General features: G+C 43.4%; 1 protein-coding gene across 1 annotated transcript in view; it reads left to right on the top strand.

Moving 5' to 3' along the window:
* Dcdc2c (doublecortin domain containing 2C) overlaps nt 1–21,164 on the top strand; it is a 79,151-nt gene that overhangs the window by 27,648 nt on the left and 30,339 nt on the right. The window contains exon 9 of the mRNA XM_051153581.1: nt 7,728–7,796. Coding sequence (XP_051009538.1) covers nt 7,728–7,796 — 69 coding nt within the window. The remainder of the gene's footprint in view (nt 1–7,727; nt 7,797–21,164) is intronic.

Below are 21,164 nucleotides of genomic sequence, written 5' to 3'. Positions count from 1 at the left end.
CCCCAGAACCCAGTATCTTTTAGTCACGTTGGGAGACACTTGAACCTGTGCAGAGGCCAAAGAGGAGGACAGCGGATTGGCTGCCAGCAGGGGGACAGGAAACATGACTGTAGGGCTGATTGGCAGTCTTCCATGTTCAGGTTTATTGTGCATTAAGAAGATATTTAGACAAAGTCTCGCTATGTGTTCCTGGCTGGCCTGGTATCCATCGAGATCCACCTGCCTCTGCCGGAATTGAAGGCATATCTGACCAAACTGGCCCCTTTTGATTTTCACATTTGTTGATTTAGTTTGTGTATGTGTATGGGATCCTGGTGCCACAGTGTGTGTATAAGTCAGAGGACAACTTGTAGGAGTCATTTGTTTTCTCTGTGGGTCCTGGGGATTGAACCTAGGTCATGATGCTTGTTGGCAAGCACTTTCACCCACCAAACCAGCTTACTAGCTGGCCTCTTGTTGTACATTAACCAGCACTCAGATTTCTATAACATGCCTACCTCCTGTCTTTAAAAAAATACATTATTTTTGGTCTGTCATATATATATGTATGCATGTGTATATATGTATGTACATATATATACACACACACACACATATACATTAGAATTTTATAAATAGTTCTACACGTGTTTGATCATGCAGACCTCTTTTTTTTGTCCTCCAACCTCTGTCACTTGATTTCTACCAAGACATATTTACAGTTTATTTCTTTTTTTTGTTTTTTGTTTTTTTATCAATTTTTTTATTAATTTATTCTTGTTACATCTCAATGTTTATCCCATCCCTTGTATCCTCCCATTCTTCCCTCCCTCCCATTTTCCCATTATTCCCCTCCCCTATGACTGTTCCTGAGGGGGATTACCTCCCCCTGTATATGCTCATAGGGTATCAAGTCTCTTCTTGGCAACCTGCTGTCCTTCCTCTGAGTGCCACCAGGTCTCCCCCTCCAGGGGGCATGGTCAAATGTGAGGCACCAGAGTAGTGAGAAAGGCATATCCTATTCTCCACTCAACTGTGGAGAATGTTCTGACCATTGGCTAGATCTGGGTAAGGAGGAAGTCAAATTATCCCTATTTGCAGATGATATGATAGTGTACATAAGTGACCCTCAAAATTCCACCAGAGAACTCCTACAGCTGATAAACACCTTCAGCAAATTAGCTGGATACAAAATTAACTCAAAAAAGTCTGTAGCCTTCCTATACACAAATGACAAGCTTGCAGAGGAAGAAATTAGAAAAACCACACCCTTCACATTAGCCACAAGCAATATAAAATATCTAGGAGTTACTCTAACTAAGCAAGTGAAGGACTTGTTTGAACAAAATTTCAAAACTCTGAAGAAAGAGATTAAAGATGACCTGAGAAGACGGAATGATCTTCCTTGCTCATGGATCGGGAGAATTAACATAGTAAAAATGACCATCCTGCCAAAAGCAATCTACAGATTCAATGCAATCCCTATCAAAATACCTACACAATTTTTAAAAGACATTGAAAGTTCAATTCTGAACTTCATATGGAAAAACAAAAAACCCAGAATAGCTAAAACAATCTTGTACAATAAAAGGTGCTCTGGAGGAATCTCCGTACCTGATCTCAACTGTACTATAAATCAATAGTAATTAAAACAGCATGGTACTGGCACAGCAACAGGCTGGTTGATCAGTGGAATCGAATCGAAGACCCAGATATGAATCCACACACATATGGTCACTTGATTTTCGACAAAGAAGCCAAATCCATTCAATGGAAAAAGGATAGCATCTTCAACAAATGGTGCTGGTCTAACTGGAGATCTATGTGTAAAAAAATGCAACTGGACCCATATTTGTCACCTTGCACAAAACTCAAATCCAAGTGGATTAAAGACCTCAACATAAAACCAGAGACACTAAGTCACTTAGGAGAAAAAGTGGGGAAGAGCCTGGAACATTGGCACAGGAGACAACTTCCTGTACAGTTTATTTCTAAAGAGCCCCCATTTTACTTGTGTACTTCAAAGAGTTCACATTTATATCCCAGCTTCCAACTCAGATGCTCATTTTTAGGTTTATTTGTTTTAATTTAAGGTGTGTGTGTGTGTGTGTGTGTGTGTGTGTGTGTGTGTGTGTGTGTATACACACACAAGTATGGGTGCTCACGGTGGTCAGAGGTGTTGGATCTGCCTGGAGCTGGGGTTACAGGCAGCTGTGAGCCACCTGACTGGAGCCCTGGGATGCAGTGTGGGTCCTCGGCAAGAGCAGTGTAGCCCTGCGACCTGGGGCTCATGGTGGCACCAGTCTCTCTAATCCCTGCTGCTTCCTTCTCTGCTCCCCTCCCCCTTCTTCCAGTTGTGCATTTTCCTATCTTTCTGTTCTTTTACTATAGTGCTGAGAGCTGTGTGCAGTAACCGTACCACAGGCTGGCTGTTCTCCTGGTTTGAAATCGCCGACTAAATTCGTCCATTACTTTTGAATTCAACCACACTCAAAATTGTAACACGCAGTCAAAGCAGCCTGCTTATGTGCCAGGAAGTAACATGAATGACCTGCAGTCCCATTGCCCATAGGGTCCACTCAAAAACCTCATTAGCAAAGCTTCCATTGGCTGAGTTCTTCTGGTGTTCTGGTTTTCCAAACTCCTACTAGAATGTTCCATTAAGCTCCGCTTACAGCATTCCATGGCTTCTTTAGCAAGTAGCTTCAGATCTTCCTCCTTCCCCTGCAGCAAATCACAGCCAAGGCCTGTGGACTGCACGATCATGTTTATTGCAGCAATAGCGTGGCACCTAGGTACAGTCTTCAGGTTTACTGCAGCAATAGTGTGGCACCTTGGAACAGTTTTCTGTATTAGTTACTTTTCTCACTGTGACTAAACAGGCAACAAAACCCAGTCAGTCAAACAGTCTTGGTTGGGAAGCGTGCTGATGGATTGTGAGGCAGCCACCATGTTTTATCTGCACCAGGAAATGAGTGTACTCAGATTTAAATACCAATGTTGAAATTTTGTCTCAGGGAAAGATGTTGTCTTAGTTAGGTTTTCTATGGCTGTGATGAAACATCATGACCAAAGCACTTAGGGGGCAAATGGTTTATTCGGTTTATACTTCCACATGCAGTCCATCACTGAAGGAAGTCAGAACAGTAGCTCACACCGGGCAGGAACCTGGAGGCAGGAGCGGATGCAGAGGCCATGGAGGGTTACTGCTTACTGGCTTGCTCCTCATGGTGCTCAGTCTGCTTCCGTACAGAGCCCAGGACCACCATCCTAGGGAATGACACCACCCACCACGGGCTGAGCTCTCCCACATCAATCAATAAGAAAATGCCTTACAGGTGGATGTTATGGCAGCATCTTCTCAATTGAGGGTCCATCCTTTCAGATAACTCTAGCTTGTGTCAAGTTGACATAAAACTAGCACAGACCTCAAATGATGAGTAATGACATCTTCCATGGATACACTTATTTTTGTTTGTGTAAATATGTCTGAGGGTGAGACAGGTTTCTATAGTCGCAGGCTCTCATTAGCACAGGGCATGGCCCTTTGCTTTCTTCTTTTTGGAAATGGTTTTGAATTTAATCTGCCCATAGTTCTATTTCAGAAGACAGGAATTTGTGCTGTCCGTAGGTGGTAAGTCCTCCAGGCGAGGCTTGGGAAGGGTGGACTGACGGAAACTGTGAGGGACTGAAACTGATTTCGTGATCTATGTACCTGAGCCTAGGCCATTTGTGCTGAGCAGAGGCATCTTAGCTCCTCCTTCTGGAGCTGCTCCTCTGGAGCATGGTAGCCTTAGGGAGAGACTTCTTGCTATGTCATCACATGATGGAAGGCGAGGGTAAGAGAGGGAGAAGGTGAAACTGCTTTAATATAACAGCAGCTTGCGTTTGAGCGCTCAGTGCCTCCCCTCCCTCCCCCACCCCCAACCTGCCAACCCACTACTGCTGTGGGAGGTGGGGAGACAGTGAGCACTCAAGCCACAGCACCGACACCACTGGATCTCAAAGGCCCACAGCAAAAGGTGAATCTTTCTTTGCTTTGACACCAACACAGCACACCTTGGCTGAATCTGCTGGGCCTATCGAATTTCCCTCCAGAGAACCAGAGACACATCGCTGACTAAGGAAAGCTGAAGTGATGAGTCTCGTCAGGAGGTGAGCGCAGGCTCATGTTCTCTGAGGATTTCCTAATTAGAAGACATGGAGTAATGGAGCCTTAGGGCTTTGGGGTCTTTGGGTGGGTAGAGTGGCTCAGAGGAAGCTAAAGAAGGCCCTTTGGGTATCCACTTTAATGAGTAGATTAAAAAACACAATTAGCTTCTACATCCAGGCCATGCTCTCTGCAAAGGACGGAAAGCTCACAGAGCGGGTTATGCACGGAGCATGTAGCAGCCACGGAGCAGCTGTGGTGCATATAGAGGCCTTGGTGGGCTGGAAAGTTTTAAAGCTGTCAGGTTCAGCTTATCAAGTGTGATGAGTAGTCCCGTTTTTCCATCGCCCCTAATGCCTTCCTCAGCACACTGACGTTGGTGTCCGGCTTGCTGTCTCGGGGTCGGGGTGGGGTGGGGTGGGGGAGGTTGCCTCAGTTTTGCATTGTGCACTAAGACAAGATTGCTGTTTAGAAGGACAGAAGCTGCCTCATTCCAGAGTGAGATGTTTCCTGAGGGACCCTTAAAAGACCTTTCTTGTGTCTGTATTTGGCCCTCCTCATAGCCAGGCAGAGGCACCTGAGCCCTGACAGTCAATCAGGGCTCACTTCTGGGTTCCCCAGCTCCCCTGAAGTTCATGACCGACCCTTGAAATATGATGGCTGTTTGTAAACAAAGAACAAGGTAAAAACTGGCTCTGACACAGGCAGTTGTCATGTCAGTTCATGAGTGTTTATCTGCACTCACGCACGTCCCCTTCAACAGCGCAGATGATGTCTGTCCTTCAGCTTCTCTTCCAGGCTTCAAAGAGGGGCTCTGGTCCCTAAGAACCTCTCAGGAACCTGCCGCGTTAGGTTAATAAGGAAACTGCCTTGTCCCTCACCCTTTTTCCAACCTCTCCTGCCCTTGGGATTGGTACCATTTGCCTCAAGGGACAAAGCCTTCCTGTTAGAGATGAGCATCGGCCCTGCTTTCCTCTCATTCCAGGAGCAGCAACCACCTCTTCAGCAGGTGCAGAGCTGGATTTTCCAGGGAATGGCTTCTCCAAGCTTCCTTTCCTCCACCTGCATCACTCCCATCTGGCTTCTGCTGATGGTTTCTGCTGCTACCCCTGAACTCACCTCCACACTCAGGATGCTTATCAGCTCTCTACGTGGTGGCCTTCACTTCCACCTCGTACCTCCTGCCATTCTTTCCCCGGAATACTCTCTTCTTCCAGCAAGCACCTTGATGAGGCAGCACCTGACTTTCCTTCTGCCTCTGGTCATTTCTTTTAGGGCTCACTGAAGGGTCTGTGTTGAGTCATCTTTTCTCACTTTATATCTACCTGGGTCCCTATGTGATATGAGAAATTCGAGTGACACAGCCTTGACGTCATACAGTCCTCTCTCACAGATAACTAGCTGGCCTTGTGTCTGCTATCAGCTCTTCTAAGACACTGAAGCTCAGTAGGGTGAGAATATAAGACTCTCCTTTCCTAAGTCCTGCCTATTTCAGGGTGTGTGTGATGCCCTGATTCAGCCAGACCTAAGAGGTGTTCCCAAGACTCATCTTCCAACCGTTCCATACCCAGATGGTACCAGTGTTTCCTGCTGCTGTTGCCCAGAGCCTGCCCACCCTCTCCTGAGCCCATCACTTCACTTGTCTGGCAGCATCTCATGGCCAGACCTTTGCATCCCTCCTGCTTCCTGCCCAGACCATCCTGTAGTCTGAGAGTGCTGGGCTTCACCTGCAGCAAGTTTTGGGGCACTGTCCTGGCAGCTGGCATGTGTTTCCAGGTCCGTTAGCTTATCCTTTGTGTTTTAAATTAAATGTCACTGGAGGCAGGCTTTCCCTGGCCTCCGGTCTGGGTCAAACACTGTTCTGTCCCTGCTCTGCCCTGTGTACCTCTGCTTGTCACACCCACACCCCTCACAGTTGTAGCTCTGAATCTAAGAGCTGACAACTTAATGAGTGGTCCCTTCTCCAAACGACTCCAGCTTCTTGAGGATGTGTGTGTTTGTACTCAAGAGCTCTGGCATCTCTAAGAGAGTGGGATTCAAAACAGCAGGTGTTCTCTCTGTTGGATAAATGAGTGACATGGTGATGGCCGTCTCATCAGCCACCCCGCAAAATGTTTTGAAAATTTTGTTTTTACACAGTTTGCACAGTTCTTGCACATAGTGTTAGGATGACATTTTCTTGAGACTGTAGGAATGTAACCTTCCTTCCACCATGGTCTGAGTAATGGGGAGGTAATGAAATAGGGCCATTGGACACAGCTCCACGTGTCTGTAGAGCCGTGCAGCTCTACTCCAGTATGGTCCAGGACAGCTGGCAGCTGGGTCCTCAGTGCCCTTTGCTAAGGGTAGATCTTTGCCTGTTGTCAGTTCTTTACCATTTTATCTCAGATGTGCTGTGTGTCCTGCCTTCCCCTGCCAATGAGGGTAGCTCCAGGCTGATGCCTTGACTCAGTGTCCAATTTTTTCATTTCTCCTTTGGGATCAGGGCACAGCAGAGAGGACCTTCCTCTGGTGGGTGTCCTGGGTGATGCTGATGACTGAGAAGGGTTCTGGGTAGCCCGCTGAGGACATGTGGTGCACACATGTGGCTTCCTGCAGTCCAGTCAGCAGATGCATCACTAAAATGCAAGTGGTCCAGCAACAGAACTGCTCAGCTGAGAGCGGGGAGAGGGCTGGGGCACTGATATAGTTGGCTTCCCTGAGACATGGGAAGGACAAGAAAGCTGAGTGACAGTACACTGCTCTATGGGGCCGAGAGCAGCCAGACTGCAGAGGGTACCTACAGAATGGGGAATAGCCATTTGGCTGGGGTTGCCTTGGCGACACCAAGAATTAAGGAACTACTGTTTGCTAGCCAGAGGCACCTGGCATGACCATGGCATTTTACATTAATGAATCAATTAATTATAAATGCTATTGATATATTTGTGTTTATGTGTGAGGGTGTATGCTTGCCGCAGCATGAGTGCAGAGGTCAGGACAACTTTGGGTGTCAGTTGTCATCCTCCACATTGTTTATACAGCATCCCTTCTGTACCCTAGGCTGGAACTGAGTTTCCTGTCTCCTGTATCACTGTAGGAGTACTCGGATTTCAGATACCCACATGGTGTCCAATTTGTGCATAGATTATGGGGGATCTAAACTCAGGTCTTCAGACTTATGCAGCAAGTGCCTTTTACCCACTGGGCCATCTCCCTGGATCCTTATTGATTTGTTTCCAAGACAGGGACTTGCTATGTAGTCTAGGCTGGACTTGAACTTTATCTGTAGACCAGATTATCCTCAAACTCATGATTCTTTTTTTTCCCTCACCCTCTTAAGTTCTGAGATTATAGCATATTACCACTATGTCCAGCTCCTAGCATTCCTGTTTACACGAAAATAATTTATAGAGACTTTTTCTAAAGAGTTTTCCATTTCTTTGGTGGAATGACTGGTAAAAACGGAGCAGGCAGTGTCTTCATTTTCCTTCTCTGGTTCCTCCAGTGGTTCTCATGTTCTCTGTTTTCTTATTTTTTATATTTATTTATTTATTTATTTATTCAGATGAGTTTGACCCTGACTGTGGCTCAGCTCGACCATCCATTTTCTCCCCAGGTACCAGCTGAAATTGTAAAAGAAATCGATGAGCTAAGTGATAGCAAGTATGGCGTGGAAAGCAACATGGTGAGTGGATTTTGTTTTACTTTTGATGGTAGGGGTCCAAACCACCTTCTTGCAATAGGCTGTGTAGAGTTATGGTTGATAGTAAAGGATCCAGGATCATGGGCTGGTCCTAGGTCACAAATGCATATCAGAGTGGAAGCACAGGTGTTTCAGGAAGCCACATGGACGATCCTAATCACCTCTCTACCGGTTTTAATTATTCTTTACTCTGCTCCCATCACAACTGTGTAAACTTTCCTCCCACAGGTTTTAGGGTACAGGCAGGCTGGGGTGGTGAAGTACTGCAGCCTCTGTGAGAGTAGTTTCCTATAATGATACAACCATCTGTACTTGCCAGTGGGTGCTGTGTCCACAGCCTCTGGACAGCCTCTGGCTGGGAGATCAGGCTGTGTATGGTGGCCTGCAGATGGCAGCTCAGCACATAGGGCTGTAGCTTTCTGCCTGTTCTTCCTGTCTAGGCAATTGTCTCTGGAGACAGTCTCTTCCGGGGTCTTTTGAGTCCAGGTGGTGACTAGTCTCCATGAGATGTGCACACTGGGGACATCATATTCGGTCATGATTATGTCGCTAAGAAATGGATGTCTTGGTGTATCTTCAACATTCTGTCTCTAGGTGTTTTTCAATGTAGTTTACATTTCAGAGACTTATCCCTGCTGATGGACAGTGAGATGGGAACCTAGTCTGACTGTTCTGACATATTTCAGAGAAACAGGAGCCTCCAGGATAAGGAGCAGGTGCCAGGGATGTCCCAAGATCCCTGGCTCTTTACCTAATGAGGCAAGGGGCCTTTGGAGGAAGGTGAAGGAGCCATGAAACATTTGTTAGCTTCATAAGCACACTAGAGGAGCTTGGGAATCTCAAGGAGTCAGAGAGAATGGTACTTTCACAGAATCCATCCTTGCTCTGCATACACCCCTGAAGAGCTTGGATTTCGGAGTGGTTTTTAGTGAAAGGGGTTACTGTGTGTGCCTAGTGGAATAGAGGGTGCTTTCAAATGAAGGTCAAAGGCAAATTTTAATTTCTTGGGTGTCATGGAGTAAGGCTGTTCTGGGAACAGAAGTAATACGAAGGACGTTGCCCCAGAGCATCAAAGTTTAGGGGTGAAAGGATGACTTGTTCCCATAGGGATCATAAGAAGACAGGAGATGGGTTCATGGCGGGATGCACACACATTTCAGAGCTCTCTGCCCAGGTGCTTGGCACTATTCTGTCGCACAGGCCCCAAGCGGGGGTTTCATGTATTGGTGACCTAGCACTAGCATATGGCAGACTGAATCTTATAGAATGATTCAAAATATCTCCCTTAATGCGAACAACATTGCTGGAAGAGCTGCAGATACAAATACTCCATCTTTAGAGAGCTGGGCCAAGACCTAAGCTTTAGGGTAGAAGGTGGCAGAGAACAGCCACTTTTCCTTCTGTTGAGATGCACTAGGAAGGTTATGTGGGTCAGGGAAGATCAGGGCAGGGCAGGTCAGGGCAGGGCAGGGCAGGGCAGGGCAGGGCAAGGCAGGGAAGGAGGGAACATACTGGGATCCATTGAGTACTTCTGAGTGCCCTGTGGACCACACACTAGGGCTGACCCACCTCAGACTCACATTGACCCTTTAAGGTATATATGAAAACCAGATGAAAAAGAAGGAAAGCTTGATGGAAAATAATTTGTCAACATTTCAGTCTGAAATCAGTGCATGGACTCTAGATTTCAACCACACCAAAGTCTGAGTATTTATTCCCCACAGTGAGCCAAACCGGTAACTGGTTTTTCTTCTCAGAATAGATATTTGCTGTCGGCTTTCACTGTCCATTTCTCATAGACGGGGAAGAGCCAACTGCCTGGTGCTATGTCTGAGAGTGTTCAGTTCTTCCAAGTCTGCACCTGTTCTCTTTGCTTCCTTGCATGCCCTGCACAAGCTTTGCTGTTGTGCTCTTTCCATATTGGTGTGAAACAGCCGATGGATTTAAAAGCATTAGACTCTATAATCCAGCTATGTCCCGGAAGGTTCAGAGTGATCTAGCATCTGTGTGCATTATAATAGCAAGCAGTGGTCCTGAGAGAGAAGCCATAGCACACTGGCTTTCCTGACCAGCAGGCCACTGTACTCCAAGCTCACTCTTATTGAGTCATTTGTACATTCATCAATAAGTCTATTTTTAGGCCATTTTAGACTGACTATAATATGTTTCTTAGACATGCTATTGCTGACTGGTCACTGTTTAAGATGGACTGTGGAGTCCTTAAGCAGCTGAAATGGTCTCATCATTTTAAATGTCTTCCAGATTCATTTAAAAGCTTTGCCTTACTTGTGACAAAGTCATTCGAATTTAAATATATAATCCCAAAATAAAATGGTAGTTGCTGGGCTGGAGAGATGGCTCAGCGGTTAAGAGCACTGGCTGCTCTTCTAGAGATCCTGAGTTCAATTTCCAACAACTACATGGTGGCTCACAGCCATCTGCAATAGGGTCTGACACCCTCTTCTGTAGTGCATGAAGACAGTGCACTCATATACATAAAATAAGTTAAATACCACTGCTGCTGCTGCAACCATTTTAAAAATGCTAGTTGCCTTGTGAAGCTGTAAGAAGTGTTGTTAGTATGAACAATACCTTAGGATATATTTTCTGATGTTTGATCACAGAATTTTGATTGTCAGTTTTTTTTGTGGGTGGTAAAATATAATATAAACTTTGCTATTTTGGTAGTTTTTAAGCAACAAATTCAGTGGCATTACTTGTACTCAGGCTGCTAGACCTAGTCTGTTCCTAAGACAGTTTCCTCCACCACACAGTCCAACTCGGAAGCGGACACCCTCTACTCTGACTTGTACAGCTCTGAGAGTCAGCACTGAGCCCTTGACAGCCTCAGATGCATTTCTTAGGATGAGACCCTCCTTAGGCCTCTGACCAAGAATTGTGTAAAAGTGTATTCATTTTGTCATTATATATATATATATATATATAAACTAAAAATAAAGAAAAGATCCATGCTTCCATGTGAGAGTTCTTCTTCCCTAGGACCCTGGAATAGGCGAAATGTGCAGGCACAACAGTCCTGACAGTGTCCATACTCAGTCTGCCCCCATTATCAAAGTGGAAGGTTATTGATGGTAATGAATGAGAAAAGCCCTGCTGTGAGGTAAAAATGAACTGTGTACATTGTCCTGTTCCAAAGTATCTTCATTGAACATGACTTTGATTACCCTGGGTGAGCACTGTTGGACTCAGGGGGAATTGGAATATTCTCCCGTGTAAAAATTACGTTTATTCATTTACTTATTTCTTATGTAGGCACCGTGGTGCACATATGGAGGCCCAAGGACAACTTGCATGGGTCACTTCTCTCCTCCCACAGTGTGGGCCCCAGGAATAGAACTCAGCCTGTCAGGTTGGGGAAGGCATCTGTACTAGATGAACCATCTCACTGGCACTGCTCTCCAGCTCCTAATGGCCCGATCTGTGTAGTACCACTGACTGTAAATGGCTTATAGAGAAACAACACTTTAAAAATCTGTATTACCTGATAATTTTGTAAAACCAGATCTAAAGGTTTTAGAAGCATGTGTTTCCATTCTAGAATATAGAAGAAAGTCTGACCAGCAGGCTGAACAGTGTATGCACAGACAACAGAGTTAGAACTCTGTGAAGATAGCCTGGATTTCCAATCTGTTTCCAGTGGTGGCTGTAGGCTAGATCTTTAGTGTGCTATAGAGAAACTGTCTGCTTGGAAATGCAGAATTTCATAGGATGCCAAGGGTTTCCTGAAATTGGGCTGTCAATCTTTTAATTAAAAAAATTCCCCCTACCTTGGAGATCCTATAAAAAGACATTAGGGAGTGAAGACACGTATACCACAGGAGCATACAGCCCCTGGCCCAGGGCTATTCCCCTCTTCCTAAGAAGTCCAGCAGGCATTAGCAACAGCCACCCAACACCAGGGACAACCAGATGGCTAAAGGCCAGTGTAAGAACACAATCAACAAAAGCTGGGGCAACATGACACCACCAGAACCTAACTATTCTACTACAGTAAGCCATGGATATCCTAACACATATGAAACACAAGAAAATGACCTTAAATCTATTCTTATGAAGATGATAGATGCCTTTAAAGAGGAAACAAATAAATCCTTTAAAGAAACACAAGAAAATACAGTCAAACAGGTGAATGAAATAAAATGGTTTAAGACATGAAAATGGAATTAGAAACAATAAAGAAAACACAAACTGAGGGAATTCTGGAGATGGAAAACTTACAGAAGGGAACAGGAACTACGGAGGTAAGCATCACTAGCAGAATACAAGTGATGGAGGAGAGAATCTCAGGTGTAGAAGTAACAATAGAAGAAATCAATACATCTGTCAAAGAAAATATTAAATCTAAAAAGGTCCTGACACAAAATATCCAAGAAATCAGGGACAGCATGAAAAGATGAAACCTAAGAATAATAGGAATAGAAGAGAAGATTTATGGCTCAAAGGATCAGAAAATATTTTCCACAAAATCATAGAAGAAAATTTCCCCATCCTAATGAAAGAAATGCCTATAAACATACAAGAGGCCTACAGAACACCAAATAGATTAAACATCCTCCAAGCACATAATAATCAGAACACTAAATGTACAGAATGAAGAAAGAATATTAAAGTCTGGAAGGGAAAAAAGCCAAGTAACTTGTAAAGGCAGACCTATAAGAATTATACCTGACTTCTCAACAGAGACTCTAAAAACCAGAAGGGCCTGGACAGACATTTTTCAGACCACAGAGGCTAGTACAAAGTACTATACCCAGCAAAACGTTCAATCACCATAGATGAGAAAACAAGATAGTCATGACAAAATCAAATTTAAACAATGTCTGTGCACAAATACAGCCCTACAGACGATACTAGAGGGAAAAATCCAACCCAAGGTGCTTAACTATGTCCAAGAAAACACTGGATAAAAATAACTACACTGCAGCAAGACCAAAAGAAGAGAAACACACTCCCCTCCCCACCCTCTCTCTCCACCACTACCACCAACATAAAACTAAAAGGAACTAATAATCATGAGTCCTGAATATCTCTCAACATCAATGGACTCAATTACCCAGTAAAAAAGACACAGGCTAACAGAATGTAAGGATAAACAGGACCCATCATTCTGCTACATACAAAATCCACACCTCAGCCACAATGATAGACATTACTTTATAGTAAAGGGATGGAAAAAAATCTTTTCAAGCAAATGGACCCAAGACGCAAGCTGGCGTAGCCATTCTAATATCTGATAAAATAGACTTTTAACCAAAATTTATCAAAAAAGATGGGGAAGGACACTTTGTACTTACTAAAAGAAAAATCCACCAAGAGGGCATCTCAATTCTGAACATCCATGCCCAAGTACAAGGGCACCCACATTTGTAAAAGAAACATTACTAAAGCTTAAATTACATGCTAATTGCCACACATTAATAGTGGGAGACTTCAACATCCCACTCTCACCAATGGACATGTCATTGAGACAGAAACTAAACAGAGACATAATGAAACTAATGGATGTCATGAATCAAATGGACCTAACAGATATCTATAGAACATTTTATCCAAACACAAAAGAATATCCTTTTTTTTTTCATCACCTCATAAAACCTTCTGCAAAATAGGTCACAAAGGAAGCCCCCAACTAATACAAGAAAATTGAAATAACCTCTTCTATTTTGTCAGATCACCATGGATTATGTCTGGCTTTCAATAACAGAAATGACAGAAAGCCTACACACTGATGGAAACTAAACAACTCTGTACTCAATGACTTCTGGGTCAGAGAAGAAATAAAGAATTAAAGACTTCATAAAATTCATTGACAATGAGCCGGGTGTGGTGGCGCATGCCTTTAATCCCAGCACTCAGGAGGCAGGGGAAGGCAGATCACTGTGAGTTCGAGGCCAGTCTGGTCTGCAAAGTGAGTCCAGGACAGCCAAGGCTACACAGAGAAACCCTGTCTCGGAAAAAAAAATCATTGAAAATGAAGGCACAACATACCCAAAGTTATGGAATACAGTGAAAGTAGTGTTAAGGGGAAAGTTCATAGCACTAAATGCCTTCATAAAGACATTGAAAAAATCTCATACCAGCAACTTAACAGCACATTTGAAAGCTCTAGAACAACAACAACAAAAAAGCAAACACATCCAAGAGGAGTAGATGGCAGGAAATAACCAAACTCAGGAGTGAAATCAATAAATTAGAAATAAAGAGAACAATACAAAGAATGAATGAAACTAAGAGCGGTTCTTTGAGAAAATCAACAAGATAGACAAACCTTTAGCCAAACTAACTAAAAGACAGAGAGACACTATCCAAATCAACAAAATCAGATATGAAAAGGGAGACATAATAACAGACACTGAGAAAATCCAAAGAATCAGTAGGTCTTACTTCAAAAGCCTGTACTCCATAAAATTGAAAATTCTAAGTGAAATGGGAAAACTTCTAGAAATACAAAGACCCGAGGGTCCTAGAAACCTACAAGAAGAACATTGTGATGGGTGGATCGGGGCTCAAGGGGGGTCTGCTCAAACTATTGCACTAACCAAGGACAATACAATAGTAAACATCGAACCCCTGTTCTGATCTACCCAATGGACTGGGCATTCTCCACAGTTATGTGGAAAGTGGGGACTGACTTTGACATGATCTCTGGTGTTCCATATTTGACCACCTCCCTTTGGTGGGGAGGCCTAGTGGCACTGAAAGAAAGAATAAGCAGGCTACCAAGATGAGACTTGATATAGTGGGGGAGGATGTCCCCCTTGATCATAGACGTAGGGGAGGGGAATAGGGTGAAAGTGGGAGGGAGAGAGTAGTGGTAGGATACAAGTGATGGGATAACAATTGAGTTGTAATCTGAATAAATTAATAAAATTTAAAAAACAAAGTTAAATCAAAATCAGGCAAACTATTTAAATAGTCCCATAACCCCTAAGGCAATAGAAGCAGTCGTTTTTAAAAGTCTCCTAACCACAAAAAGACCAGGGCCAGATGATTTTGGTGCAGAATTCTACCAAACATCCAGAGAAGAGCTAAAATCAATACTCCTCAAACTCTTCCACAAAACAGAAAAAGAAGGAACATTGCCAAACTCATTCTATGAGGCCATAGTCACTCTGATACCTAAACCACACAAAGACTGCAAAGAAAGAGAATTTCAGACCAATTTCTCTTATGAACATTGATGCAAAAATACTCAATAAACTATTCACAAACTGAATCCAAGAACACATCAAAAATATCATCCACCATGATCAAGTAGGCTTCATCCCTTCTTGATGCAGGGATGGTTTAACATACAAAAGTCCATCAATATAATCCACCATATAAACAAAATGAAAGGGAAAAAACCCACATCAAAATATCAACACAATTCTTTACTGACCTCAAAGAACAATTCTCAACTTTATATGGAAAAACAAAAAAACCCAGGATAGCTAAAACAATTCTGTACAATAAAAGAATTTCTGGAGGTATCACTATTCCTGATTTTAAGTTGTGCTACAGAGCAATAAAAAAAATTACATGGTATTGGCATAAAAACTGAATGGTTGATCAATGAAATTGTATCAAAGACCTGGAAATAAACCCACATACCTACAAACACTTGATTTTTGACAAATAAGCTAAAATCATATAATGGGAAAAAGAAAGCATCTTCAACAAATGAATGTTTGCATGTAGAAAAATGCAAATAGATCCACATTTATTACTCTGCATATATCTCAAGTCCAAGGGAATCAAGACCTCAATAGAAACCTGGATACATTAAATTTATTAGAAGAGAAAGTGGCAAATAGCCTTGAGTTTCTTTGTATAGGAGACAGCTTTCTGAACAGAACACCAACAGGTCAGGCACTAAGATTAACAATTAATAAATGGGACCTCATGAAACTGGAAAGCTTGCTCAAGACAAAAGACACTGTCAATAGAACAAAACAGCTGCCTACAGATTGGAAATGATTACACCAATCTTACATCTGATCAAGGCTAATATACAAAATATATAAAGAACTGAAGAAGTTAAACACCAACAAATAAAATAACCAAATTTAAAAAATGAGGTACAGAGCTAAACTGAGAATTCTCAACAGAGGAATCTCTAATGGTTAAGAAGCACTTAAAGAAATCTCCAACATCCTTAGCTAGCAGGGAAATGCAAATCAAAATGGCTTTTCAAAATGTCTAACACCAAAACTCAAGCAATAGCTCATGTTGGGAGCTAGGAGAACACTCCTTCATTGCTGATGGGAGTGCAAACTTGTACAATTGCTTTAGAAATCAATCTGGCATCTTCTTAGAAAATTGGGAATATTTCTACCTTAAGACCCAGCTACACCACTCCTGGGCATATATCCAAATATACTCCACCATACTATAAGGACAATTGCTCAACTATTTTTGTTGCAGCTTTATTCGTAATATCTAGAAACTGGAAACAATCCAGATGCCTCTCAACTGAAGAATGGATAAAGAAATTGTGGTGTATTTACACAATGGAATAGTACCCAGCTATTAAAACAGAGAAATCATAAAATTTGCAGGCAAATGGATGTAACTAGAAAATATAATTCTGTGCAAGGTATCCTAGACCTAGAAAGACACACATGGTATGTACTCACTTATAAGTGGATATTAGCTATACATTACAGGATTACCATATTATAATCCACAGACTCAAAGAAGTAACAAGGAGGGCAGAAAGGAGGATGCTTGAGTCCCACTCAGTATGGGAAATAGAATAGACAGCAGAAATGGGTAAAGAGAGGGAACTGGGTGGGAGAGGGTGTAGGGAGGGGGACAAAGGTGGGGATTAGATGTGGAGAGAGCAGGGGTGGGATGCCAGAAGGCTGGGAGAGAGAAGGGAAACTGAGCATGTTGATTCTCTGGAACATTCTGGAGACTTCTGACAGAGTAGGCTTCTGGGAGGTTATGGGAGTGACTCTCTCTTAGACTCCTAGCAGTGGGGGATATGGAGACTGAAGTGGCCACCTCCTAGCCAAGCAGGACTTCCAGTGGAGGGAGAGGTGCATCAACATACCCACAAAACCTTCAACTCAAAGCTTACCATGCCTAAATGATGTTCAGGGATAAAGGCAGAGCAGAGATTGAAGAAATGACCATCTAATGCCTGGCCCAACCCGAGAGCCACCCTATGGGTGAGAGCCAACCCCTGACACTATTAATGATACTTTGCTATGCTTGCAGACAGGAGCCTAGCATAACTGTCTTCTGAGAGGCTCCACCCAGAAGTGGATAGAAATAGATACTAAGTTTCACAGCCAGACATTAGGCAGAGCTTGGGGAGCTTTGTAGAAGATCTGGGAAGGACAGAAGGACCCAGAGTGAACAAGAACTCCATAAGAAGACCAACAAAGTCAACTAACATAGGCTCATGTGGGCTTACAGAGGCTGAAACACCAACCAAAGAGCCTGCACGGACTGCACCTGGACCCCTGACACATATGTATCTGATGGGCAGCTTGGTCTTCATGTGGATCATCTAGCAAGTGGAGTGGAGGCTGTCTCTGACATGCACTCTGTTGCCTGCTTTTAGATCACTATCCCCTAGCTGGTTGGACTTCTCTGGCCTCAATGGGAGATGTGCTGTATTGGTTTGGTCTGAGGGAGCTCCCCTTTTTGGAGGAGAAGGGGAGGGGTGATAGGGAATGAGGGTAGGAGGGTAAGAGTTGGAGAAGAGGAGAGAGGGGACCACAGTTGGGATGTAAAGTGAATAAATAAATAAATTTAATTAAAAGAAGAGGAATGAAATCAGTAAATTTGTACTTCAGGATTGCTATAAAATAACTAATGAAGCAAAAATTCAGCCAAAACAAAGAATAAAATACTTGAAATGCAAATCAAATTTTCTTAATTGAAAATAGTTCCTAAAGTCTTGAATGAAGTTGACAGCCCAATGAAAAAAGGCAGAAGGAACAGGTAGAAAAGTCACCAAAATGACAAGTCTCCAAGTTCTAATCTGCCTGTCTCAGGCCTAACTAAGGAGGAGTGAATAAACAGTGGGGTGTTTGCTACTTAACTCAGGTTGATGATATCCAGTATTTAATAAATTTAGACTGATGAGTTATTATAAGTGTCCTTGCAAATAGTTGACAACATTTATGTAATGATAGATACAGTCAAGGTGTAGTGCTTCTTAAGTCGGCTTATGAATTGGTATAGCCCTTTAATGATTATATTTTAAAAGTTAAATGATGTGTATGTGCATATCTGTGTATGGGTTTGTGCACATGAGTACAGTGCTTGTGAAGGGAAGAAAAGGGCATCAGATCTTCTGGAGCTGGAGTTACAGACAATTGTGAGTATCCCAACATGGGTGCTAGTAACCAAATTCTGGTCCTCTATAAGAGCAGCAAGCACTCTTAAACCCTGAGCCATCTCTTCAGTGACTTGGTACAGCCTTTCAGAAAGGGACTTTAGCTTTTTATTAGAGTTAAATCTGCACAATCTTTCCTAGATATCAAAACTGATAACTATGAACTGCCTACAAGTATATTGATTAATAACAAGTAGTAGAGACAAATATGGCATTCCCCCATGGGAGTTGGTTAATTTGTGATTCTACCATTGAATGAGTAGAAGACCAGTTGACCATGGACACTGTAGGTTGATCTGGACATATGGAAGGGTGGGAGTTCTCAGTGGTTAATCAAGCAAAACGAAACTAAAATGAGTGGCTGTGAGCACATACTGGTAGAACAACCCAAGGAAGAAAGGCTTTGGTGGCCCCTGGTTTCAGAGACTTGGCCCGTCATGGCAGCCAAAGCATAATATAGTTTGTGGTGGTGGGAGCACACTGGATATCAGGAAGCAGAGATGAGGCTGGAACCAGGGGTCCCAAGTGGTCTACTTCCTCCATAGACTCTCCAGACAGCCCTGCCATCTGGGGACCAAGTCTTCTAAACATGAGCCTGTGGGGAACATTTCATACTCAAACCCAGTAAACATGTAACAAGCTGCACATAAAAAGCATTTAGAAAGGGGAAAGGGCATGCTGAGGGAAAAGGGAGGAGGAATCAGGAGGACCAGAGCAAGGGGGCTAGCAGCCTGGAGGGGGTTCGAGACTTTGCGTGAAAGCCCATGTTATTTTTGATGAGGAAGGACTTGAGCTAACTTAGGAGGGGAGAATAGAACCGGAAAGCTACGGATTTTTTTTTTAATGACACCTTTCTCGCAGATACTTTATGACTGTATTTTTTTTTAATAATAGGAAAAGGAAATGGAAAGGCTTTATGAAGATATTGACAGAAAGGTTTGTATCAACAAACTGTAGTTTTGTGTTTCCCGTGCAGAAGCCGGGAAGCTCCCTGGACCCTCACAGCTATCAGGTGTGCAAGTCCCTTACCTGTCAGAAATCCTGGCCCAGTTTTGAGGGTTAGAAAATGAAGTCAGAGGTAAAGAAACACCTTTCAAGCATTTCACATGGGTGGATGCTCCACTGTGAAGACAGAGCCTCAGGAAGCTCTTCCAGTGCACTCTCCCTGGGGAGGCATGCTCGGGTTTCCTAGGTGGTGGCATATTTCATCTTTTCATTGCAGTCGTGTGCTATGAGGGGCAGGTCACCATCCCTGGGTACATGTGGAAGCCCCAGATGGAGAGTGTCCCCACTCACTCAGCTCAGCAATGGCTCTGGGTTAAGTAGGGTTAAATTATGGCTGTTCTGTGAATGTTAATAATGATTTTTGGTTAAGTATGTATAACTTTTTCCACCTACTCTTCGGTTCGCTTGGGCTGCTCATTGCTTCATAGAGAACATGGGACATGCATGGAAATGTGAAGGTCAGTTATGTCATCAAAGTTGTCAAGAGTCTTACAGGGGCTCAACCTAAGCCATATGTGGGTCCTCAGTTACCAGTGGTGGCTTTGGGAACATGCCTTAAAGTGCCAGGCTTCACTTCCTCCTTTGTTAAAGTTTAATTTCTTAGTCATAAGAAAATCCAGAGTGTTCGTAAATACCTGCTCAGTGCTCTTTTTTTTTTTTTTTTTTTGTATTAACAGATTTCTAGACGAATCTCCAGATTTCTGGGGTGGGTGGCTCTGTGAGCCTCAGGCTCCATAGACTATAACATGTAGATAGCCATGCTATGTAGCCATGCTGGTGTTCTGTGCTAGCCTCTTCTCTAGGTGTCACTGTGAAGTGAGATGCCCTCTGCCACTCTGCACTGTAATCCTCATTTTTCCATGTTTGTGGGCTGAAGAGTTAGCCACGGATTTGAAAGTCCTGTGCAGTATGAACTCTCCCTTTAAGATGGCCGCTGTGTGATTGCACTCAGGCCAGGGTTAATCTGCACAATGGATGCTTGTGTGCCTCTGCTTGACATCAGGCTGGTGGTCATTAAATCCTGAGTTAAAATCAGGGCATCCGCCCTGCTGTCTCTCATCCTGCCTGGGAAACAGTGGTCAGCCTTTCCAACAGGGCTGGAAAGACAGCTGTGTACACAGCACTTCGCTGTCAGTGTAAATGACATCTTGTTTAAGTGTCAAGCAAGCCTTTGGAAAATTCGTCACTTGTCTGGCATATGCGTTGTTTGCTTTTTCAATCAGAAAAAAATGCAAAAAAAATTAATGAAAAGATTTAACACCCAGGAGGCTGATGTAAGCAGATATCTTGAGTTCAAGGACCCCTTGGTCTGCACAGTGTGTTCCAGGGCAACCAGAAGTACATAGTGAGACCCTGTCTCAAAAACAAAATGAAATATCCCAACAGATTTCAGATTCGGAGCAGCGTTGAGTGTGGGTAGGTTTTGTTTGTTGTTTGTTTTACCATTTTGAGCTTTAGTTCTTCTATCTGTTAAAGCGGTCTAACTCCCAAATAATGAAGTGAGTCTGTACGTCCTAATGGTGGCAAATAGTGAATAATTGATACATGCTACAGGATGGCCAGGAGGAAAAACAGACAAGGAAATCGAGGTGTAAAGTGTCCAGCACCAGACTCCTCCACCCAAAACCCATTTGTCTTCCACCTGGTCGGCCTCTGTTTGTTTTCATTTTCTCTTTCCTTCCTTCCTTCCTTTCTTTCTTTCTTTCTTTCTTTCTTTCTTTCTTTCTTTCTTTCTTTCTGTTTTTCAAGACAGGGTTTCTCTGTGTAGCCTTAGTTGTCTTGGACTGTCTTTGTAGACCAGGCTAGCCTTGAACTCACAGAGATCCACCTGCCTCTGCCTTTCCATGGGCTGGGATTACAGGTGTGTCCCACTGCTCCTGCTCCCCCTCTGCCCTGCCCCCTTAATGTAGTGTTTTTTTAAAAATTCCAAATGTGGGCTGGACTTGGAGGTACACGCCTCTAATCCTAGCACTCGGGAGGCTGAGGCATGA

This window comes from Acomys russatus, chromosome 1 (genome assembly GCF_903995435.1).
Source record: "Acomys russatus chromosome 1, mAcoRus1.1, whole genome shotgun sequence".
Lineage (NCBI taxonomy): Eukaryota > Metazoa > Chordata > Mammalia > Rodentia > Muridae > Acomys > Acomys russatus.
Note: the sequence above shows the minus strand (reverse complement) of the source record. Positions and strands in the feature narration are given on the sequence as shown.